Consider the following 25,898-nt stretch of genomic DNA (forward strand, 5'->3'; position numbering starts at 1 on the left):
ACAATATATAATTCTCTTCTTCCCTCAACAGTTTAAACGAGTAATAAGGAGTAAAGGAAAGATCACTCTCTTATTTCTGCATATAGTCCACAAGAAAACAAGAGTAGTGTTCACACTACGGATGACTGCGCGATGGACTGTCGTTTAAATGTATCAAACTCTGCCAGCTCCCATCCCCTTTGTCCAGCGGGAGGTTTGGACAAGGAACTAATCTAAGTAATCTACTATGTATATCTATATATGTAAATAGCAGGGCCGGACTTACCCATTGTGGGGCCAAGTTTGAGTACTAAGAGTTTGTATTAGAAAATAAATCAGTCTATGCATTTTATTCATTCTTTACTACATACAGAATTACTTTAAGAGCCTTGCGTGTAGCAAAGTCATACAGTATATCATAATAATTCTGTTTTCTACACAGATCACGCTCAATAGCAAGAATTACCAAATGTTTCAATCTATCTTTGAGAATTGTTGACCTCAAGTAATTCTTCATTAGTTTGAGGCGCGAGAAGCTTCTTTCAACAGATTTCACAATTACGGCTAATGCTGTTTTTTTTTTCACGCGTAGGATTGCCGTTTTCCATAATGAATGATACTCCAAAATGACAATTTTTGTCTATATATTTCTGGAGATTTTAAGGACTTTTTTGTATATTTTGCAATTTCTGGAGATTTCCAGGAGCTCCTGGTGAATCGCCAGGAAATCTGTTTTAAGTTATAAAATGGTTTAATTAATTAATTTATGCACCTTGAATTAGCGTGTGTCTTATGAAAGTGCGGGTCCTATGAAAGTGTTTAATTTAATAATTTCTACACGCGGGGTCCACTGCGGCCGCCCCCGCAAAATAGCGGCGTATACTACGACCCAGTCGGCAAAATAGCGGCGTATACTACGCCCCCAGTCGACTAGTGTTTAATAAACAAGTATTTATAGATTGCTTGTGTGTTTTTTTTGTTTTTTAGATACTCAAAATTTACCAATTAAGTTTATTTTGGCTTTAAACATTAAAGAAAAAATTGCATACACACTCTACACTCAAAAAGAAATTGTGTTCGATATTGTGGCATTTTCCAAAATGGTAAACCTTATCGAACACCCCTTCATAACTTTGAATAGGTTTAATCTTTAATGGAAAGAAAGGGCAGTGTAATACACATGTTGTCCTTTCAATCCTCAAGCCAGAAATATATAGTAATATAGAGTAAAGTGTGAAGTTCCAGCAGCCCCGATTTGTCAAGAGGTTCGAACAGTTCACTTTATATTGCTAAAACTTTTTTATTTGAATGTTTACCAAATTACTACTATATTGCTACTGCGCATGCACCTTTTTTCTTTACTTCCGACACATACTATTTCCTTTTCCTTGTAAAGGCTAAGTTCATGGTGAGGTCAAACTCAGGAGGTGTGGAATTATTCTTTTTTACTACCCGGTAGTGAAGGAAATGGGTAATGTGCTTAAGGCTATTTTTAAGTCTGATTGCTCATCAGCTTAAAGAGGCTATTCGAAGTTGTGGAGGGTGGGAAATGGTGCAATGGATGGTGTTCTTGCGCTGGAGTAAAAAGAAAATGACTTTATAGTGAAAATTAAATATTAAAACATGTTTTTATATATATTTTCTTTGATCTGTTCGAACCTTTCATCAACCCATTCGAGCTTACTAACTGGGGAAAAATCTGCTCGAGGTAAAGTACGCTTGGCTATGCCTACCCTACACCTCTTTTAACTCATATTTAATTTTAACCAAGCCTAGTGATACATTAAATTCAATCTATTTTTATAGAAAAAAGGAAGAGGAATTCAGAGATACCATCAGTTTTTTCATAGGTCATACCGTTACGGTGCTATAAAGTCCAAACGTGAAAATTGCTGCCTGCTGGCTTAATAATTTCGAACTTCGCACTTTACTATAGGTCTTGTTTGGCTAATGCATCATGACAGTAATACAATAGTCAATAGCCTTAGTACCGGGAGCACCCACATTAATCATGATTAATAAGTATGAGGTCAAAAAAGAACAGTACCAAAGTACTGTAATAACCATCAAAATAAAAATAAAGAGACATTGATAAAATATGGTAATGTGTGATATTATTTTATATTATAACTTATAGATTATGATAGATTGTGATTATAGATTGATAGTTAGATTAGAACTAGTCTTAAGTCTAAACTGTCTAAACCAAGGTTTCAAGATCTGGAATCTAGCTAGATATGCTGCTTATGCATCTCTACTAGATCTAGATTCTAGATCTACTATGACCTACTCTAGATAAGTCACAGATATCATGATATGAGATACACTTGATACAGACTGATTACAATAGATCTAGACTATCTAGAGTCTTAGACTACTTATACTCTTATAGTTAGACTCCTAGCGGCTAGACTTATAACTTATTGACAGTCTGAGTCTTGATTCTAGAATCTAGTCTAGTAGTCTAGATCTACTCTAGTATAGGCTATAATTATAGTGCCTATAGTAGTCTATAGCAGTCTAGACTAGCTAGATTTCTAGAATAGATCCTCTATGGCTCTAAATTTACTGTCTACACTAGATCTATTGTTTACTTGGCATGTCAAAAAATGTAGATTTTTAAGACCGCTTCGTCTCACAAGAAACAAACGGACAACTATGATTTACTATCGTACAGTGCTTTCGTCGTCATTTTTGGCCGAGAGTACCGCCTTCTCGGCTTCTGCGTGCTGTTTTTTTTTTTTTTTTTTACATGGCCGATGGATGAGTCAACTTTCCGATTAACTTTTGACACTACATAAAATAAGTGGCACAAAAATCTTACTTTAAAAAATCGTGGAAGGGTGGACTACGTTCTTAGGGATTCTCCAAATTAATTTTAACGGAGAAAGTTAACATCAGGTTCAATTCTTCGAATTGAAAAATTAACCTGAAACATGCGATCCACAACAAACAGAAGATGGCGGATGTGCTGTTTGGGCATGCGTAAAAAAAAAGAAAAGACCCGTATAAAGCCTATAAATAGCTGACCTAAATTACATCACCCTTTAGTGTGTCGCTGGGCCCAGGCTCGATTAAAAGCGCTTGTATGTCGGCCCGGAAGAAACACACGCAAATATTCTGTGTGAATGGCAACCTTTCACATTGATTTGTATATATTCTAAGTGGTGTGTTTTTAAAGACTAAGATGTAAATATTTATGTATTATTTTGATTTATTGAAAGAAATATGAAAAAAAAAGTATAAGCATTTATTTAATTTCAGCATCACGGCGTTACTAAGGAAATTAAACGTGAATGTACGAATTCTCTCTATAGGCTAATCGGCTTGGACCAGTTTATTGCCAAGTTGGACATTTTACGTTTCATGCAGGTTTCATGTGTATAAATATGAAAGATAATTTAGGTTGGGGTATATAAAAATTAAAACATAAAATTAATTCAATGAATTGTAGGCAAATCGGGTTAACTTTATATTATAGCTTTTATATAGCGCTACTTTCATGCTTATAGCATGCTCAGAGCGCTTTTGGTCCAATCTCATTTGTGGACCAGTGGGGGGGGGGGGGGTATCTAGGAGTTGGTTTTCCCGTGCTGCCTTTAGGCGCTCAGTAAACACAACTCTGCCCGAGTCGGGTGTCGAACCTCGAGCCCCCTTCTAGGTAGCCAAGACAAGCCAAGTTCATGCGCACTCTCGACCACGCTTCCCACTTTAATAGAGGACCTCGGTAATATGGCTATGATTCTTATAGGCCCTATGTAGTGGTGCTCACACGATTAGGTATAGGCTCCCCTATACTAAATTGGGCCTGTATTATAGATCTAGATCTATAATTAGTATAATCTAGATAATCTTATAATATTGTTGTAACCCAATCTTGCACCAGTGCTTGAGGTGCGCACCAGCGCACTAGTGAACGTAAACAAGAAGGACTGTTGGGAAGCCGGCTAGAAGTCATGGGAGTCTGAACAGTCTGGTGCTGAGTGCTGTCTTGTGTGATACTAGGAAACTGTTTGGGAGACCTGGAACGACACTGGGAAGTGTGTCGGTGGTCTGTTCTGTGTTCTGGTATAAAGTAGGACTCTTAGAACTTAGACATATTACTCCCTGTGACTTTATAGCAGAAGTCCAAGTCTAACTAGTAGTACCTACCATTTGTCGATGCTTCATTTGCATTTATCATAAATAAATACATGTTTACTCTTGTCAACCTGTCTTTCGTTGAGTGCCTGCCTTAGAGAGATACAACAATATTTAAAAATAAAAACATTGATTCCCAGAAAAATACGCCGGTTTTCACGTGGGCAAATAAAAAAAAAACTGTTCAATTTATTCATAGTAGGCCCCCTATTTGAAAAAAAAAAAAAAAAGACGGATAGCCCAATTCGTAACAATACAAAGAATTTTAAATAGATCATTTGGTGTGGAAAGATGACAATAAAACTATTATCCAACTTCAAGAGATCCCAGCTAAGATCAATAGTCCCCAACACACATTGAAACGGAAAGAAAGGAAGACGCTGACATTTGCTATTTACTTGCCAATATATTATAGGAAAAGGAAAAGAAGCAATTGAAAGTTATGATCCTCTCTGTCCGGAAGAAGAAAATAAAATGGACCCCAGCTCTACGAAAAATTTTAAGAAAAAAATGATGCCTACAACAGGGTACAAGCTATCCCGACACAATCAACGTATGATTTTTTTCTCCTTAGAACAGGACACGGTAGCTGCAGTGAAAATTGAGACTATAATAGTGACATGTGTCCTTGTAGAGTTTCACCAGAGAATGCCGACCATGGCCTTCGAAGCTGTATAGGCCCGAAAAAGACACTGATGGCCCCTCAGAACATCCCTATATAAGAAAAACTATGACAGGAGAGGAAGCGCGGTGGCTGAGTTGTAAAGGGGGTTTTCATGATCTTTGGGCACCTCTGAGTCTACCCAACTCTAGCTGATATTAGTTGGGCAAAGTAAAGGCGATTGGTCGTTGTGCCACAGTTTCGCAAGGTTTAAAACAGGCGTTGAAAAATTAATTAAATATAACAGATCTGTCTGATCTGGAAAGTACTGCGCATATATAAAATATATAAATTCTTGGTACTGAGCACTCATTTATTATAATCACTAATTCTCCCGCCGTTTACGATAAAATACGAAAATTTAACCTCTTCTCTTAACTGACGCTTAGGACAACTAATTAAGCCATTTTCAAGAAACCGCAGCGGTTAAATTTCCCCAAAAAAATTTTTTATTCGAAATTTGTACAAACTATGTATTTGAAGGCGACATTGAGTACAAAACAAGAATTCCTTCCGCTTAAGCACTTAATGTGGCACTTAGGAACATTTTTTTGGCTGGATAACAAAAAAGAATGGACCGGTTTCTCTCTTGATCTACCGATCTACCGCGAAGAAGAGCTGCTGACCGGGAAAAGTGGAGGGATTTGGTCACACCCCCTACTACAAAAGTCAAGGGACAGAACAGATGAGATGAGAACTTTCTTTCGTTCCATTTCGTTATTTATGTTTATTTCTTCATAGATCTAGATCTTTAATCGAATTCTCTTCTAGGTGTTCATAATTGTCAGAGTGAATGTCAGGGATTATCCTTAGATCATTGTTGTGTTTATCAAATTTGTTCTTATATCTGTATCTAAGTGTGTTTGCATAGAACAATTTTAAAACTAGATCTAGATCTACAAGTCCTAAAAAATGTCACAGTGAGTAGGACAACAAGTGCGAGTGTGTGACTTGGATCTATTTCAATTATCTTTTCGCCCTATGCGGCAGTCTGCATCTGTATTCGACAAAGGCTTTTCTTTGGCTCTCCTATTTGTCCCGCCATGATCATGAGAGTTCTCCACTTGTCTCTTTCAGAAGCAATTTGTTGCCTGCTGCTTTCCTTTATGCAAACTGACTCCTGAGTTAATACTTAGGCCTACCTAGCGCTCTTGGTTGTGTGTGTGAAGAGCATCTTAAAAAAAAAAGCCTTTGGCACGTGGTCAATATGGAGTTATTCTATGAGTTGATGGAATGGGTAGCGGCGCCTTTAATAAAACTGTGATGGCTAAGAAATGAAATTATTATGATTCTATCGGAATGCCCATTGTATGTAGCCTAAAGGTTTATCATGATTTGCGATTGTTTTGACTTACTTCGTGCGCGAACTATAAAAGTAGGCTTATAACAAGCTATTGTTATCGATGAAGACCATATTCCGATGTGAAAAAATTGTGGGAGGTGTCTTTGGTTTTTGACTATCCTTCAGGACATGGGCGTAGCCAGGATTTTTTTCGGGGAGGGTTTGGGGACCCCCCCCCCCCCCACCCGCGGAAGTTTATATATATATATATGTGTGTGTGTGTGTACATAATTAATCTTTATTACATTCTGACCCTTTCGGAAAACGTTTATTGTGCCCTAGAATAGGTTCTTCCTGGAATTAGTGGAAAACTTGTAGACTCCCCGCCCTTGCTAACAAGGGGGTCTGGGGGACCTCGCAGTGCTCCCCAGCGCGGGGCGAAGCCCCGCCGCCGAGCACTATTTCTGGTATTGAAAACCAACAAAATGCATATTCTGAGGTATCTACCGTGCATTATCTTGCTATTAAAAAGTTTTATTTCAAAAACCTAATGTGCTATTCTTACTGACTTAGACCCTCTCGCGCCGTTCGGCGCATTTGCCGTCAAGCTGTTTCCACAAAAATCTGTCACTGGCAATGTCTGAAGCCTCTTTCCACTTTCTCTGAGGATCTCAATGAAAGTGTGGCGTCAAGTCGCACTAGGATGACATTGCAACTCTTATTATGCGTAATTCATTTTGTCGGATAACATGTCCCGCAAAACCTCATGCGACGCTCTGTCACAACCTTACTAAGGGTTCGAATCCCAGCTCGGCATTTGATTTCTTTGATTTAGACCCGATCTCTATAACTGACTCCTAAGATCTGTCTTAGCCATCTTTGTTGAGCCACATTTAGTGTTTTTCAATTTCGTCAGAAGACTGTTCACACTTTATTAATGGAGCCCAAGCCACTGGTAGAAATTTGTAACCTTTCTTGACTACTCTCTTGGAATTAGGCCTACATGCCTTTATTTCGCTTTAGATTTTATATCGAAAACGAAAGTTTTATCGCCAAAATAATCTGTTGAGGGGTTTTAAACTAAAAAATCTCTTGAGTTTTTTTTTGTTTTTTTTTTTAATTCAAAACCTCATTTAGCTACGGTCATAGAATTTGGTGACTGTAGTTTGCTTTAAAATAATATTGAAGAGAGAGGTTTTCAACTCAAAACGCTCTGTATGGGAATTTTAAACTCAAAACCACCTGAAGGGGTTTTAAATTAAAAAAAAAGCCATCTGGAGGAGGGGGATTTAAACTCAAAACCCCTCATTAACTTAGCTACGCTCAAAAAATTTTATTGTAATTTACTTTTTTTATATTGAAGAGATATTTTTTAGCATAAAAACCATCTGAAGGGGGATTTAAACTCAAGACTCTTTGCCTACGCTAATAGCATTTTCAGTGCGTAATTTGCTTTTTTTTTTTTAATATTGAAGAGGTATTTTTCAGCTTCAAACCTCGCTGGCAGGGGTTTTAAACTCAAAACCCCTTTGGCTTGCTACGCTCATAAATTTTATAGTGTGTAATTTGCTTTTTTTTTTTATATTGAATAGGAACTTTTTAGCTTCAATCCCCAACTGGAGGGGGAAGGGGTTAAACTCAAAACCCCTTTGGCTCATAGAATTTTGAATGTGTAATTTGCTTTTTATATTGAGAGGGTGTTTATCGTAATTTTTGGAGGGGTTTTAAAGTAAAAATCTTCCTTAGCTGTTTTTTTGGAATTTGGGGATTGTCATTTGCATTTTTTTAGTTTTGTATATAGAAGAGGATGCTTTAACTACAAATTCCTGGTAGGGGGATTTTTATCTCAAAACCCCCTGGTAGGGTTTTTTAAAATCTCAAAACCCCCTGGTAAGGTTTTTTAAAATCTCAAAACCCCCTGGTAGGGGGTTTTAAACTCAAAACCCCCTGGTAGGTTTTTTTAAAACTCAAAACCCCCTCGGCTGTGCTGTGGTAAGTGATCATTTAGTATTAAAATCTCACCTAAAATGAAACAAAATGAAAGCAAAAAAAACAACAGTCAATGAATTCCGTCCCCCCCCTGCAGGGGAAGGGGATTTCATTTCGGGGGGGGGGGGAGTTGAACCCCCCCCCCCCTGGCTACGCCCATGCTTCAGGATCATGCCAGAAACAAAAAAAAAATGGCAGTGTGAATACTTGTGTAAACGTAAAATGGCTGCATTTTAGACATATTATTGAACATGACAAACCAGCAGAATCTAACTTCGATTATAATCAAGTAGGCCTAACACACTAGAGATAGGAGTATCCTGCGTTTCTTTTTTTCGGATTGCCTGCTTCAACCAGGAAAAGAGAATGACGTAGCGTTTAAGTCTTTAATTAATATACATGACTAGATTATCACAAGAATTCGCGCAGGTCGAAATTATTTTTCTCTTTTTGTTAGTTTGAAATACACTTTGACTTTACTGCCGCCGTGTACAACTTTGGTCTACAAGTAAATGCATACAAGACAAAACAGAGAGCCTACACGTGAAGTATCCAACATCGGCCTCCGTATTAACTTGGATAAAACAAAAGTTATGCTAGTAGATGTAACTACTAACTGGGTCAGTCAGGCTGATCGTTACAATAGGCCTGAACACTGACCTGCGACGTCATGTAGGACGTGGCAACGTGCTATTGGCCTAAACTGCCCACAGTCTGTGACGTTGCATGTCAGTGTTGAGGTCTTCTGTAACGAATGGTCTCGCTTGAACACCTAGATAAGTCTACTTACCTAGGCACTGTAGGCAAAATCATAGCAAACGATGTGGATGCCTAACACGATGTATCATGCAGAATAGGAAAGGCGGGGTCATTAGTTCATAACACAAAGGATATGGCCTAATTGGCCATGTCAAGCCATTGGCGTTTCAACACAATCGTCAGACCTCCAGCAAAAGGAGAGTACCTTCTTTTCACCCTCGTGCTTCCGTCCTGCGGGCATTGGCCTCAATTGTGGAAATGTCCGGCTATAATAGTGTTGTTTACACAGAAATGTTTGATCTCTGGTTTTAACACACAGATTTACCTATACACAGAAGTATATTATACTTTTTTTTGTGACATTATTCTTGAACATCTGTATTTAGGACCTATATCCAAGAATGATCACACAAAGTCTGTTATTCAGAGCTTCTGAGGATTGCGACATCGTGAGATATCGTTACTGAATTGAATTGGATAGCAATGGCATAATTCTTATGATCCACTGGCCATACAAAATATCGAATGAGCAATTGTGTTAAAGAATAAACCAGCAGCTCATTGAAGTAGCTCTCACCTGGAACCCTCAAAGAAAGAAATACATGGCGCCGCTATTTGGTAGCAGATGGGCAAGAGCGGGGACAGTTGGAGAAAATCGCCCAAAATTGAGACGACTGGAGTAAGCTAGATGGTACTTTAGCCCATTCCTGAGACCGGACCACAGGAAAAGATCACGGGAAGTTTGAAAAGGGGAGAAGGAGAGCATAAATAAAACAAACTGGTTTATTAGGTAAACAACCAATTTATTTAAATAACATTACAGAATGCTATTTGTGATTACAATTAACAATTCAATTTTTTGTCTACAAAAAAAATTAAGTTATAATAACAGACATGTGATCAAGAATACACGATATTATCACAGAAAATGTTTTTTTTTGCCTCTCTTGGCAAAGAAATAAAGAAAAAACAAACAAACTTGGAAAGTAAAGTATTATAAAAAAAAGGTTTTAAAAGTTACAGATGTACTTTCTAAATGTTAGTTTTACCTAGTGCTTTAACTTCCTGATAAATGTAATAGAAAAAAAAAGATTTGAGCAATTTAAGGCCAAATCACAAATTACAACCAGTCATAAAAAATTGAGCTTTAGTTCAATTTAACATTCTAAAGTTCAATTAAAAGTAAGTAAATATTTGTTGAATAAATACTATTTACATTCCCCTGTTCAATACAGCTGTCTTGGAATGTCAAGGTGAACATTCAAACCAAAAACATTTATAATAGCAGTGAGACATAAATATCCATTGCATGGGGCAGGGCCCAAGGCTAATGCACCTAGTAGCATTTTTTCATTTTAACACAGAATATATTACAATTGACCAATTCATTAGGACAACCTTGGGTATGAAGTGCAGGGAGCAAATTCAGAGAGGGGACCAAAAGCCACTTTGAAGTGACAATAATACAATTTTTGAATCACACAATTTTAACATAGTTTTTTTAAATGTTATCAAACACATCAACAAAAGGAAGTATCAATATACATTTGTTACAAAGTTTGATTGTAAAGAAACAATTAGCATACATTTTTTAGGACTTTTGAAAGGCAAAATTGCATGTACAGTAAGTCCTCACATTAATTCCTTTTAATTCTGATACACAACCAAATTTCAAAGATATAATTGATGGCCAAGCATTATTTTTGGATTTTGTGCAGAAGTGGCAGCACAGTGGTGTGTTGTGTACATAAGCTGGGCTAAGCCAGTTCATTTTAGCAACACCATCGCTCGTTATCACATTGCAGGTATGCACAAGAACTTTTTTTTTTCAATTTTACAATCAAAACATATCCTATCAACATGGGATAGAAAAGGAAGAGTACATGGATGCTGTTAGGGTCTACACTACAAGGATGAAAATGTTACTACCTTCATTAGTAGAATATTTACGACTACAAGTGTATACAAAACTGTACCGAAAGAAAAAAAAGGTTACTACATTGTCTACTATTAAACAATGATTAATATCTAACCCTAATCTAGGGTCACATTTAACTATGAAACATGCTTGACAGACTTTCTGGTCCCTTACCTCGTCATTGAGCAGGGATTCACTGTACATATAAGGATCAGTGGAAGACATTATCTTGCTAGACTGGCATTGATTCTGTCAAGTGTTTTCTTGTAGGATTCACATTTCTCAAAGAGTTTTCTCTCCATTCTCTCTGACTGCCTCCTCCTCTCTTCACTTTCTGCCAAACTTGTCATAAGATGAGCAATCTCAGCATGGAGATCTTTCAGCAATAAAACCTTTTTCTTATTGGCCAAGCCCTAGAATGACAGAAATATTTGACAGGGACATGACATGTAGAGTTGATTGAATCATTGGCACTTGCCTCTATTGCCAATATATTGTATATGTAGTTTGCACTGCAATAAACAGGCATAAAATATATGTTGTGCCAAAGTAAAATGTATGTTTTTATCAGTGGCTTTGTAAGCCATAATGAACCACCTCAAAAAGACATCAGGAATATCTCAAGCTTAACTAAATTTACACTCCTAAAGTAATTTTAATGTACTAAACTTGCAAGTGAAAGTCCGGAAAACAAGTAAAATAGGTGTTTTAAGTTTTGCTGTCAATTTTTCATGATGTACTCAGTGGCCACATAAAAAAAAAGATATATTTCGTCAATCAGCATGAGTTAATGTCATTAACATTTTAGTTTATTACCTATTAAGAATATTTATTAGTATGTTCTGCCAACATAAAAGAAGTGGACAAGTCCAGAATTAATTTTTATGACACCAGCTGGTGCGCATCCTCAGTCCAATCTGAGTGTTGCTAGTAAGGAAGTATGAAAATATTGAACTCTTCACATAGTGACAAACCAAAAATCTTTTGAATAGGAACTGAATCAAACAATTTCATAACTATAAAAGGGAGAGAAATGTTGTAAACTTTGCCTTGATTCTATTTACTTACCAACTCTTCACATTTTTCTTTTTGCCTTGTAAAAAGATCCTGTGTGGACTGCAGCTGGTCTTGAACTGCCTTGACCTTGGTCTCCATAGCTTTAATTATATTTTCCTTTTCCACATCTCCATCTAAGCATAAAGAGACAAAGATAAATAAAAGATGAACCAAAATGTTTTAAAAAAATTGGTGAAAATAGAGCAAAATTTCCTGTACATATTCCCATGTACAGTTTTTTTTTATAAACTTGACAAAGACACACCTTTCAAAAGCTTGTCCACTATAGACTCATGTTTCTTTATTGCATCCTGAAGTTCAAGGATCTGTCTCTGCTGGTCCAAATTGTTCAGCTGTAGCTGGGCATAGTTTTCTAGCTCTGACAAAGAAGGTGAATTCTGTTTCATGGCCTCTAGTTCCTTGGTAAAGTGAGACTGGGCCAAAGCCATTGCTGTACTAGCAGCCATTATCTATCAATAGATTAAATCACAACACCAATAGGCTTTAAGAGAAAGATATTGATACTGAAAACTTATCTATCTCATAGTTTATTTGTTGGATCATCAAATGATTGTGCAAACCATTAGTTCAATGATAGAGTTAGAAAAAAGGAAAAGAGACAAATATGACAGAGTATGTGACATATGTTGAGGAAAGTAGAAGCAGTTGGTTAGTGTGCTGGTCAGGTGAAACCCTTATTGATATCTTGACACAGAGGAAATATTTTTACTAAATAAACTAAATAATATTAAAAAAAAAAAAGCTGTCAGATTCAATTTTGTACCCCTTATTTCTCTTATGTCCCATTCTTGGATCAATTTGAAACTTTGCACAATTATTCATTTTCCTTCACAAAACATAATTTAATAAAGAAAATTAAATAATTAGTGGTCATTAAGTAATTTTGTTTCATACAGAAAGGGGAAATAAATCTTATAGTATTGAGATATAGTATTGCTGAAAATGTGCATCCCCCCCCCCCTTTCCTCTCTGTAAGCTTTGTTTTTTATTTTAATGTATTTTATTTTCAACTACATAGTTTGAATGAGAACTGATGACTTTTCCTAGAAAGGAAATGTATTATATTGCTAGAGGTGCCACCAATTCAATATAAAACATAAGTTGGAGAATAGGAGGAAGGCTACAAGTGTTTAACTATGTGATACCATAATTGATAAATACCTTTCCATTCAATGTTAATAAACTAGCAGAGTAGCTCTGCTTTAAGACTAGCTGATCAAGTTTATATTCTAGTCATGAGTCCCTATGGAAACCTTAGTAATGATGCCAAGAGGTAACATTTTAAGCTTGCTAATGAAATAAAAAAATCTATTACTGTTGCCCCCACAAGTCAAAAAATGCTAATCTACAGGCTTTCCTTATTCAATTGAAATTTATTTGATGAGTAACAGTTGAGTAATTACAGTAGAATAAAAATGTTGACTATGAATATATTTTAAGTTCACAACCCTCACTTGATTGGAAGCGTGGTCTAACTGGGCTTGCAAAGACTTCTTGTCTTCATTTAACTGGTGAATCTTAGCCTGTGATAAAAAAATCAACATCAACTAGTCAATGTTTCTGGCTGAGATCTAGTCAACTAGAAAACAATGATAAATACTGATATTTTTGTGGCCAGTTTAACATTTTCTCCAACAAACAGCCAGCACAAAAAAAAAATCAACTTTCCCCATCAAATGTCCTGCACAAAAGTAAACTTTTTCCCAACAGATCATCACACTCTAATTTTCACATAAACCAAGATGATAATGTGACAATAGGTTATTTATGTCCTCATTAGCACATAAAAATGTGAATAAATGATAAAAATGTGCATGCATTTTATTACAAACAATAGTTTAATTTTGATAAATAAATAAAGATAAAAATAAATTAGAAACAGTGCGTTTAGTTTTTGAGATTTAAAAGTCCCAGACAGTCAGATTGTAGAGACTGCTAAAAAAATATTTCCTATATGAAATACTTGCCATTTGAGATTTAATGATATCATTATCTCCATCAGATAATTTCTTTTGGAGTTTTTCCAGTAAATTTTCAAGCCCAAATTTTTCATGTTTCAGCATTTCATGTTCATGCTAGAAAAAAACAAACAAACTGAAAGCATTTTTTATTTAGATCTTTTTCTTATTACAAGTTTAAGAAATTAGAAAAAATGTAGAACAGATTGCCATTGAATTAGTATCTCATGAGTTATCTTTTAAGTTAACAAGACATTCTCCAGTAACACATTCGCAAAGAATGCTTTATGAGAGTCACTGAGGTCACTTCCTAGATACAAATCATAATCTGAATTCTATCTAAATTGCCTGATGCATTAATAAAGAGATAATTATCTATTGGGCTGTTATTTAAGTCTTCTTTACACAAGCCTTTGCATCTTTGTTTTCACACAATTTGCTTGTTTGACATGTTTCAATGATACTTCAGATTGGAAGATTATAACATCCTAGCCCAAATCTCCCCCAGGACTATGGGGGATGGTAGCAGGCAGGGTTCAAACCCAGGATTATCATGCCTAGGCAGCCATCCTGTTTAGTGAACATGGAGGAGGTAATGGGTTAAAGTTTTAATAATAATAATTTACCTGTGATGAAATTTGTTTCACAATTATACAAATAACAATACATTATAACAGCAAACAATTTATACAATGGCAATCAAAATATTTAGTAATATTTCCATTGCTAGTTTATCAGCAAATATCAGTCTTATTTTTCTCCATAAATTTTAAAGGTAAAATATAAGATTTAACAAAAAATTATTTCTCCTTAGATAAAAAAAAAAGAAAACAGTTTGATGTTTTAACTTTTAACTTTTTTTTTATCATAAACATTTCAATGTCATTTTTTTAAAACCTGAAGTTGTTTCAGATTTTCTTGTTCCTTTTCAGCCTCTTTCAATTGAGTGCTTAACAAATTAATCTGCTTCTGAAGATTATCCTCATCTGAGGGAAAATTCAGTGCTGCCCTCTGTGGAGGCTGAAAAACAAAACACAGTAGCAGGAGTTCAATCTGAACTAATTGAGAATATTATTAAGTGGTCAGTGATATTTACACAACAAAGGATCACTTTGTACAGCACAAAATGTTTTTTTAACTGAGATAAACATACAAAAGTGTATTCTATTAAACTGCTATTTGAGCCTGATATAAGTTGCCCAATGCAGCCAGCTAAACCAATAAATCAACAAATTTAACTCTTTCACTCTGGAATTATTTTCTAGACCAGATAAAGGAAAAATTCTATGACAAGAAAAACATAAAAAAAACAACAACAGAGCAGCTTATATGAAGTGTAATTGTATTAATTAGTTTGGGATCAGTCATATTATTAAATTTGTAATAGATCTAGACCAACAACAATAAATCTGTGCGATTAGAAATATTTTTACCAATTGTTTTTGTTTAGCACTATTTCATGCTTTTAGCTTTCTCAATACGCTATGATCCTATCAATTATCTGGACCAGTTGGAAAATATGGAAAGGAAGAGGGGGGGTGGGGGAAAGAAAGAAAGGGATATCTAGGTGAATTTGGTTTACTCTTGCTTTTTTAAAGCATTTATATATATATATATATTTTAAAAATATGGGGAACGACACAAAAGCCTCCTCAGGCCAACATACTAACCACTCTGGTAATGAGGTGGTTATGAAACTAGAAGATTGTATAATTATCAATTGTTTGATTCAAACTTACTTTAAAGCAGTGACCTATAAAGGGGACTAATTCAGCTTATACCACCACTTCAGTCAAGTACAATTTCTTTACCTTGTTTGAGATACCCAACAAAATAATTAATTACCAATAGTTAATTAACTAATTGTTTTTTTTTTAAATTGATTCTTGTGTTGTCAGGTTAAAGAAATAATTGTGCTAAATTTCAGGTTAATCCGAGATTGGGTGTGGGAAAAATATTTCAGGTTAATCCGAGATTGGGTGTGTGAAAAATAATGTGTACAAATTTTTTACCATAAAGACAGAGTAAATTGATTTAAGCTTTGTAAAAAAAGATGTTTTAAAAATGTACTACATGTGAAACAAAAAGGATATTTTAGAGATATATTAAAGATCTGGAAGTTTAGTTTAAAACAAATGTGTTACCTTATAGCTTTTAATGAATTCTTCTTCATTAATTTCTTTCTGAGCCATTTCCAGTTCTTCCTGCACAGCTTCAATACACTCCTCCGCAGATCTTCTACCAGTAAGGACATCCACTTTCTGCTTCTCTAGTTGTTGGATCCTATCAAGCAAGCGTTCTTTCTCACTAGCATGCTTCTGTATTAATGCATTGAGAACAACCTGATTCTTGGCATCCATGGCATTCTTTTCTCCAAGGAGAAGATAAAAAGAATTCTGAGACACACTTGTGTAATGGAAGGCAATGTTTCAAGCAATTGAACTATGAAAACAATGGAAAGTGGAGGTTCTCCAAAGTTTTCATGGTTTGAAAATTTCATTTTAAAAAATAACACAGTGAAACCTAAAGTTGTTTTAATAAGTCAATAATAGAATATTTGATTAATATTTGACTAGTAATGATAACCTGCAAAAAGATACTGAAGATGACAAAATGTAGTATTGAGTTTTAATATAAATTCAAATTGGTAAACACAAAACTAATTTAGTCACAATGTAAGCAATAGTTGATTTGGTTGTTTTGATGAAAAATCAAAACTTTAAAATCACTTTGAAGAATTTAGAAATAAGATAATCTGCATTCTAAGCTTAAACATTTTGCTTCTAGCTAGAACAGTCAAGCTAACTTTTTAAAAAACTTAAATTAGCATTAGTTCATTTCCTTTATTTTTGGTCATTCCATAAATGATAAACTGACCGAATTAGATTGATTTAAAATATGTAAAATAAATACCTTTAGCTGATCTTTATCAGCAACTTCTTTGGTCAGAGCTTTGATTTTGTCTCTTTCCTGTATCAGTTTTTTCTGCAAAGCTAATTTCTCTTGTTCCAAAATAGTGGCCTGTAAAATGTTTGGAGAGAAAAACAAACAGGTTTGGATCACAACATGTGATAACGTTTTTTTTTTTTTAAATTAACAATTAAATGGTTGAGTAGGGACATAATGCAATGTAAGGTTATATAAAAAGAAAAGGCTAATCCAACAGATTTTTCTGGGAGCCAAGAAACCCTCATTGGGATGCCAAATGAAATCAACTTCATTGCAATTGAAGGGATGGGAGTGAGCCCCAGCAGTCCTGTCACAATCCACACACTGTTCCTCATGGGACCAGTTTTAAAGTGGACACCAGCATGGAAGATAATGTATAGAGAAGGAAAATGAAGAGGTTTCCCCAGGGTGCTAGGCCTTTGCCTAACCTTCTGTCCAAATGTCTTAAGATATCAGCCCCTGGAAATAGAGGTGTAACAAATTTGCATCTGAAAATATATATTTAAACAAAAAGATGTACCTGTTGCAAAATGCACTAATAAATCAAAAATAAATTACTCTAATGTAACTATCTGATCAAATGACCTTTAGGCCTCTGTTGAATCAAAAAATATTTCAAAGTAAAAAAAAATAAAAAATTTACCTGTTGATTCAATTGGCTGTCAGAAGATTCTTCTTTCCCTTCATCATAGCCATCATGTCGTCCTTTGTTGTATCCCTCAAGTATTCCTTCTTTGTAACCTTGTTCATAACCTTCATCATGTCTATCTTTCTTTCCTTTGAAATATGTTTCATTGTGTCCATATTTTCTCCCTTGGTCACGGCCTTCATTGTATCCAGCATGCTTCCCTTGGTCAAAGCCTTCACCATCAAGCTCAAGTTGTTTTCTTTCATGATTGAAAACATTATGAACTGTCTCTTTTTTTTCAAAATTTTCCTCTTTTGTATCATATTTTCCTTGGTCGTATCCCTCTTTGAATCCATCCTTTCTTCCCTGCTCATAAATTTCACCATGTCCATCTTTCTCACTATAGCCATTTACTTGTCCAGTTTTCTTTTCAACCTCATTGTCTAATTCATGCCCAGCATTCTTTCTTAGTTCTTTCTTTCCTTGTTCATATCCTACATCTTGTCCATCTTTCTTTCCTTGTTCATATCCTTCATTTTGTCCATCTTTTTTGCCTTGTTCATATCCTTCATTTTGTCCATCTTTCTTTCCTTGTTCATATCCTTCATTTTGTCCATCTTTCTTTCCTTGTTCATATCCTTCATTTTGTCCATCTTTTTTGCCTTGTTCATATCCTTTATTTTGTCCATCTTTCTTTCCTTGTTCATATCCTTCATCATGTCCATTTTTCTTTCCTTTTTCATATCCTTCATTTTGTCCATCTTTTTTGCCTTGATCATATCCTTCATTTTGTCCATCTTTTTTGCCTTGTTCATATCCTTCATTTTGTCCATCTTTTTTGCCTTGTTCATATCCTTCATTTTGTCCATCTTTTTTGCCTTGTTCATATCCTTTATTTTGTCCATCTTTCTTTCCTTGTTCATATCCTTCATCATGTCCATTTTTCTTTCCTTGTTCATATCCTTCATTTTGTCCATCTTTTTTGCCTTGTTCATATCCTTCATTTTGTCCATCTTTTTTGCCTTGTTCATATCCTTCATTTTGTCCATCTTTTTTGCCTTGTTCATATCCTTCATTTTGTCCATCTTTCTTTCCTTGTTCATATCCTTCATTTTGTTCATCTTTTTTGCCTTGTTCATATCCTTCATTTTGTCCATCTTTCTTTCCTTGTTCATATCCTTCATTCTTTCCAACTCCATAGCTTTCATCATGTCCATCTTTCTTTCCTTGTTCATATCCTTCATTCTTTCCAACTCCATAGCCTTCATTTTGTCCATCTTTCTTTCCTTGTTCATATCCTTTATCTTGTCCATCTTTCTTTCCTTGTTCATATCCTTCGTTCTTTCCAACTCCATAGCCTTCATCCTGTCCATCTTTTTTTCCAAGGTTATACCCTTCATCTTGTCCATCTTTCTTGCCTCGCTGATATCCTTCATCTTGTCCTTCTGTTATTCCAATATTATAACCTTCAATATGACCATCCTTCTTTCCAAAGTCATAACCTTCACTATGTCCATCTCTTTTACCTTGCTCATAGCCTACTTCATGTCCATCAGTTTTTCCTTGGTCATAGCCTTCATTTAAACTTTCTTTTCTGCCCTTTAAGTAGCCATTTTCAAAACCATCTTTTTTCCCATTAGAGTAGCCTTCTTTTAGTCCCTCTTCTTTTCCCAAGGTAAAACCTTCATTGTATTTTGTGGCTTCATATTCTTTTCCCTGTTTCAAGCCTTCCTCAAACCCTTGGGCCCTGCCATCATCAAACCCCTGAACCCTGCCTTCATCAAAACCCTGAGCCCTGCCTTCATCGAAACCTTTGGCTTTGCCATCCTCAATTCCTTGAATCTTACCTTCTTCAAAACCTAGTGCCTTACCTTCATTAAACCCCGCATTTTTACCCAATTCATAGCCTTCTATTTTACCTTGACATGATCCTTCTTCTTTACCTTGCTGCAGACCTTCTTGTTTCCCTCTATCAAACTCTTCAATCTTGCCTTGCTCTAACCCTTGAATAAATCCTTCATTTAGACCTTTATTCATTCCTTGATTAAAACCATCAGATATTCCATCTTTTTTACCTTGTTTAAATCCATCCTCGAAGCCTTTCTTCTTTCCATCATCAAATCCTGATAAAGTTCCTTCATCAAAACCTTCATCTTTTCCTAATTCAAATCCTTCTTTTTTCCCCAATTCAAAACCTTCCTCTTTTCCTAATTCAAATCCTTCTTTTTTTCCCAATTCAAAACCTTCCTCTTTTCCTAATTCAAATCCTTCTTTTTTTCCCAATTCAAAACCTTCCTCTTTTCCTAATTCAAATCCTTCTTTTTTTCCCAATTCAAAACCTTCCTCTTTTCCTAATTCAAATCCTTCTTTTTTTCCCAATTCAAAACCTTCCTCTTTTCCTAATTCAAATCCTTCTTTTTTTCCCAATTCAAAACCTTCCTCTTTTCCTAATTCAAAACCTTCCTCTTTTCCAAATTCAAATTCTTCTTTTTTTCCCAATTCAAAACCTTCCTCTTTTCCTAATTCAAATCCTTCTTTTTTCCCCAATTCAAAACCTTCCTCTTTTCCTAATTCAAATCCTTCTTTTTTCCCCAATTCAAAACCTTCCTCTTTTCCTAATTCAAATCCTTCTTTTTTTCCCAATTCAAAACATGTTTTCTCTCCTTCTTTCTTTCCCTGTTTAAAGCTCTCATCAAAACTTTTTTCTATATCTAATTCTTCCTTTTCTTCTTTCTTTCTCAGTTCATAGCCTTCATCAAATGATTTACTTTTCTCTTTGTCCAATTCATCTAGTCCTTCCATCTTTCCCTTTTTAAAGCCTTCTTCAAATGCTCTTCTTTTTTCTTCTTCTAATTCAACAAATCCTTCTTTCTTTCTTTTTATAAAGCCCTCTTCAAAGGATTTTCTTCTTTCTTTTTCTAACTCATCAATGCCTTCTTTCTTTACCTGTTCCAAACCCTCATCAAAATATGTTTTCCCCTGTAATTCCATCTCATGTTTTTCGTATTCCAAACTTTGCTGTTTGTCTTGATCTAGAAAATAGTTTTCACCACTAGCATTTTCACTCTTAGCTTGAAAGATGTCTTTTTTTTCTTTTCTTCTTGGCTCTATTAGTTCCTCTTTTACTATTCTGTCTTGCAGCCTTTGTTCTTTGACAGTTTTTCTTTCTGGATTAATTAGTTCTTCTGTTACTATTCTCCCTGGCAGCCTTTGTTCTTTGACAGTTTTTCTTTCTGGATGAATTAGTTCTTCTGTTACTATTCTCTCTGGCAGCCTTTGTTCTTTGACAGTTTTTCTTTCTGGATGAATTAGTTCTTCTATTACTATTCTCCCTGGCAGCCTTTCTTCTTTGACAGTTTTTCTTTCTGGATGAATTAGTTCTTCTGTTACTATTCTCTCTGGAAAAGTTTTCTCTTCAACTATGTTTCTGTTTGGCTGGATTCTTTTATCTACCATTCTGTCTGGTTGTTTTTGCTCTTTGATAGCTTTTCTTTCAGGATATATTGGTTCTTCTGTTATTATTCTGTCTGTCTGTATTTGTGCTTTGACAACTTTTCTTTCAGGATGAATAAATTCTTCATTTCCTGTTTGGTCTGGCTGATTTTGTTGTTCTGCTAATTTTCTGCCAGACTGAATGTGTTCTCCTATCACTTTCTGATGTTCAGCTTCCACACTTTGCTCACTTTCTGTATCATTCACATCAAGTGTTCTAAGAGAAAACTGTCCTGGCAACCTGTCCACCTGTAGACAAGATGTATACAAGCAATAGTCAAAAAACAACAACAAATCCCTACCCCCCCCCCCCCCCCCCCCCAAAAAAAAAAAAAAAGAAAAATAACTAGAAAAATATATAAATATAAAAAAAACCAAAAAAACAAAAGCTTATATTAAGCATAATTGTATCAATTAGTTTGGATCAGTCGGGTAATTAAATTTGTAATAGATCTAAACTAACAATAATAAATCTGAGTGATAGAAATATTTTTACCACCCAGAAAAATGTCAGTTGTTAAGAGTAACAAAAAAACTAAAACAAATTAATTCCACATATCTTATTCATGGCAAACCAGTAACACAGACTAAAAACGCAAAATACCTAGGTGTTATAATAAATGAAAAACTATCATGGAATCCACATATTGATGAAACTACAAAAAAATCAAACAAAGCATTAGGATTTATTAAAAGAAATTTCTATAAATCAAATAAGAACATAAAACTAAAATGTTATTTAACCTTAGTTAGGCCAATAATAGAATATGCATCCTCCGTTTGGGACCCCTCAACTCAAGAAAACATTAAGAAACTGGAACAGACACAAAATAGAGCAGTGAGATTCATAACAAACGAATATTCACATTTGACTAGAGTAACACCTTTAGTAAAATCACTAAATTTAGAAAGCCTTCAGGACAGAAGGCTCAAAAGTAAAGTAGCAATCATACATAAAACACTGAACCATAATCTTCAAATACAAAAACAAAATTTAATAAAATACTCCGTGTTGTTTTTATTGTTCTATATATTATGCAAACGTCTGCAAATAATCTGACTTTTGTTCCTGAACTAATGCAATTTGGTAAATCATTTATGTAAATTAAAAATAGTAGTGGACCCAAGACTGTTCCTTGAGGTACACCTGAGTTTACTGTTATCGGTGTTGATTTAGAGCCATTTATTATTACAGTTTGTTCTCTCCCTATCAGAAAATCTTTAATCCACTGATGCAGTGGACCATTAATGCTGAAATATTTTAATTTTTTAAGCAAACTATGGTGGTGAACTTTGTCAAAAGCCTTAGAAAAATCTAGTAAGATAGCATCTATTTGTTCACTATTATCTAAACCTTTTGAAAAATCATCAATTAGTCCTATTAGTTGTGTTTCACATGATCTATATTTCCTAAAGCCATGTTGGTATGGTGTGAGGACATTATGTTTGTCTAGGTGGTTTATGATGTTGCTACATATTATGTGTTCTAGGATTTTACATGTGATGCTGGTAAGTGATACTGGTCTGTAGTTTCCTGGGTCAGATTTTTCTCCTTTTTTAAATAAGGGGGTGACATTAGCTTCTTTCCAGTCCTTTGGTACTCTGCCCTGGTTAAGTGAAGCCTGAAAGAGTATTTTGAACACTGGGGCTAGCTCATTGCTTAGTTCTTTGAGTAATCTAGCTGGAATACCATCAGGTCCAGACACTTTATTTGGTTTGGTGTTGGCTAATAGTTTTTGAATTCCATTTTCTTGTACTACTATATCTTCTATGTTGTCTACTTGGTTCAATTTCAGTAATATGTCTTTGTCTCCAGTAATATGTCTTTGTCTCCTGGGGCTGAGAATGCTGATGCAAAGTATTTGTTTAGGATGTTTGCTTTAGTTTCATTATCATTATGTATTATGTTATGTTCATCTTTTAATGGCGCTATGCCTGTTGTTTCCATTTTCTTAGACTTAATGTATGACCATAGGTTTTTGTTGTTATCTTTAGATATTACATTGTTTATGTATTCACTCTGCAGCTGTCTGCTTACTTTTTGGGTGTTTAATTTTTATATACTTTTTGTAAACTCTTTCTGCATTAGTTTCTTTAAATTTTCTATATAGGTTTTCCTTCTGTTTACAAAGCTTCTTTAGTCTATTATTAAACCAGCATTTATTTATTTTGTTTGATGTGTAATTAGTTGGTATATGATTTTCTATAATGCTTTTAAGATGGTTTTTAATGAAATTCCAGAGGTCATCGACTGGTTCGTTAATGTCTTTTTCTAATAAGAATGTTTGTTGAAAGTTTAATGCAGCTTGGTGTAGTTGTGTTAGATTACATTTATTCCAGAGTACGATTTTTCTTTTGGGTTTTGTATTGGCTTCTGCTTTTATCTGACTGTGTATTTTTATGATCTCATGGTCAAACAAAAGGGTTCATTTCAGAAGACCAAAATTAGTATTTGTACTTATTTTGATCACAAAAAGGTGATGGTGAAATCAGATTTTCAAAAATTCTTTTGGATTTCCAAATTTAAATGAAATAGATTGCTAACATCACAAAACCAAATGTGGCAATAATCACATTACCTAAAGTTATACTAAATGTATTTTTACAACAAAAGCTAGCTATGCCTTGTACTAATAGAGCTTTGTCCTCTATAAGAATTGATTATATTATCAGGAAATAGTGTTTAGCTTATGTTGTATGTATTAAAAGTTGAGATTATGTTTTCAGTAGATGATAAGGGTTTACAATTAACATAAAAAATATTAGGTGTCACAAAATGAATACAAACAGAAGCCCCAAATAGTCTTTCTCCAACTCACCTCCATTTTTGGATAGATCATTTCATGTCTCCTTGAAACTTGCACAGGAAGGACATGTACAGTTCTGGAAACATTGGATTCATCTACCAACACCCTCTTGTTCATCTCTTCCAGCGTTCTTTTAAGATCCTTCTTTACTTGCTTCAGAGTCTGAACTCTGGCCTGAAAAACAACATTTTTTTAAAAGCTTCAGAGCGAAAGGCAAATTAAATAAATGAAATTCAGAAAGAAACCAATGAGATAGGAAGTAGATGAGACTAATGGAGATAAAGTAATATATTATAGCAGGTACTGGCTTTGTGCTGTACTAACAAAGACAACAGGTTTGGCCACATTTTAAGAATGCCATTACACCATAATCTTCCTCTGTACAAGGACTACAAAGAAAAAGGTGTTACAAATCATCTAGCCTAACTCCTAAATACAGACAGTCAACATTTCACTTATGATGGTTATTTAGTACCAATGGAAGGGTAAAGTTAAGGAAAAAAGTGAGTCAATCAATCAACTATGAGTTTTCATTTTCAGTGAGGTCTTTTGAGTGAAATCTTAAGAAAGAATTCTTGTTCTAGTATCATTCCAGCATGGAAAAAAGTGTCCTTTAAGGTAATGTCGAAACTCAATAACTTATATATCTTTTTGCAAAGATACCCAAGAGTAATAATACTTTAAAAAATATTCTTGTAGTAATTACCCTTAACAAGTTAATCTCCTCTTCCTTCTTCTGGTTTTCTTCAATCAACTTGTGAATCTTTTCCTCCTGAAGATTTTGTTTTTGTAGCTCTATCTCCTTCATTTTAGCTTCAAAAACTTTATTTTGTTTTATTCTTTCATGTCTCAGTTCCGCCTGGCAAGCAATGGATACAAAGGCATCATGAGTACAAGGAGACAAATCAATACCAAGATGTGACTAGTCTAGGTTATATTTCTTGTTACCTGCCTTCTGGGCTTTTAAGTATATAGAATGGTTTTGATTCTGCTGATGTCAGTCTAATTTATCTAACAAGTGGGTTTTTTAAATTTTTAGTTTATTTTGTTTCTATATTAGCACTTCTTGGCACCTGCATTTCATATAAACATATATATTGTAGAAACATTTACAAAAGCAATTTTTTTCTGTTTTATCAGATTTAGGTGCTGCATTTTACTTCCACAGGTTGACCTTGAGCAATTGGTTGGTCATGAGTTAGTAACAAACAAGCAAATTACAAAAAATATTTTTAAAATAAAAAACAAAGCTTATATTAAGTGTATCAATTAGTTCTTCTTCTTCTTAGGCTTCTCAAGCAGTGGGGTAGCTAGGGGCCCGGGGGGCTTGACCTCTTGAGAAGACCCTGCATTTTTGACATTCAACAACATGGCATAATATTTAATGTAAAAACAATTTCGAACACTCATTTGGAAGACCCCCCCTCAAGTGCACGCCCTCTTCCGCCTTAGCTAAGCCACTGCTCTCAAGCCAACACGGTAACCACTCTGCTATCAAAAAGGTGTATGAACATAAAAGATTGTATATTTATCTATTGTCTCTATTTCATGTTTGTGTTCACTAAGCCTCAGACGATGACCTAAAATGGGGACTAATTCAGCTTATACCACCACTTCAGTCAAGTACAATTTTTTTCCTTGTTTGAGTTTGGCACATCGGCACAATTTAGGCCTTGTCGTTCCCTTGTTTGAGATACCAAACATAATAATTAATTACCAATTGATAATTAACTAACCGGATAATTTTTAAAATTGATTCTTGTGTTGTCAGGTAAAAGAAATAATTGTACAAAACTTCAGCTTGAACTGAGATTAGGTGTGGGAGAAATAATGTGTACAAACTTTTTACCAGACAGACAGAGTGAGTTGATATATATAAGCTTTGTAAAAATGTTGGTAGAGAAGATGGTAATGTTAGTTGTTGGGAGTTTTAATCTTAATTATTATGGAGTATTCTTCTATAGAGCTACAATTTTTTAAAATGTAAATTGCAGTTTTTATGTGGTAAAAAAGAGATGTTTTTCTTAGAGTAAGTTCATCTATATATCTATTGAAGTCAGTAGTATAAGTCAATATTAACTTGTGACAAGTGAATGGGGAATATTGGCAAACTCATGTGATCATCCTATCATCAATAGTTCATTTTTTGCAACTTTGTAGAAAAGTAATGCAAAAATTATTCGAATTTCCACACAATATTAAGGACTTCATTAGATGCTATCTGTTTCAACCCTTTAACTATTACAAATTTAAACCTTA

General features: G+C 34.6%; 2 protein-coding genes across 9 annotated transcripts in view; both read right to left on the reverse strand.

The window, feature by feature from the left end:
- LOC106056999 (protein phosphatase 1B-like) overlaps positions 1 to 2,965 on the reverse strand; it is a 29,337-nt gene extending 26,372 nt beyond the window's left edge. Inside the window, exon 1 of one of the 2 annotated variants that reach the window (XM_013213992.2) lies at positions 2,804 to 2,964. The gene's annotated coding sequence lies outside the window, so the exon portion shown is untranslated. Of the gene's footprint in view, positions 1 to 2,803 lie in introns of both variants that reach the window. The other variant, XM_013213991.2, reaches the window with a different exon arrangement.
- Positions 2,966 to 9,929: 6,964 nt separating this feature from the next.
- The window catches only part of LOC106056997 (trichohyalin-like), a 52,599-nt gene continuing 36,630 nt past the window's right edge, over positions 9,930 to 25,898 (reverse strand). For 5 of the 7 annotated variants that reach the window (XM_056024253.1, XM_056024254.1, XM_056024252.1 and 2 more), the window contains 11 exons: positions 24,346 to 24,498; positions 23,652 to 23,813; positions 17,356 to 21,081; positions 16,677 to 16,784; positions 15,908 to 16,159; positions 14,661 to 14,783; positions 13,773 to 13,880; positions 13,260 to 13,328; positions 12,050 to 12,254; positions 11,797 to 11,918; positions 9,930 to 11,141 (listed from right to left, as the gene is read on the reverse strand). In XM_056024253.1, coding sequence (XP_055880228.1) covers positions 10,953 to 11,141; positions 11,797 to 11,918; positions 12,050 to 12,254; positions 13,260 to 13,328; positions 13,773 to 13,880; positions 14,661 to 14,783; positions 15,908 to 16,159; positions 16,677 to 16,784; positions 17,356 to 21,081; positions 23,652 to 23,813; positions 24,346 to 24,498 — 5,217 coding nt within the window. In that variant the 3' untranslated portion in view covers positions 9,930 to 10,952. Of the gene's footprint in view, positions 11,142 to 11,796; positions 11,919 to 12,049; positions 12,255 to 13,259; positions 13,329 to 13,772; positions 13,881 to 14,660; positions 14,784 to 15,907; positions 16,160 to 16,676; positions 16,785 to 17,355; positions 21,082 to 23,651; positions 23,814 to 24,345; positions 24,499 to 25,898 lie in introns of those variants that run through there. The other 2 variants (XM_056024255.1, XM_056024258.1) reach the window with 2 other exon arrangements.

Source organism: Biomphalaria glabrata, chromosome 3, assembly GCF_947242115.1.
Source record: "Biomphalaria glabrata chromosome 3, xgBioGlab47.1, whole genome shotgun sequence".
NCBI lineage: Eukaryota > Metazoa > Mollusca > Gastropoda > Planorbidae > Biomphalaria > Biomphalaria glabrata.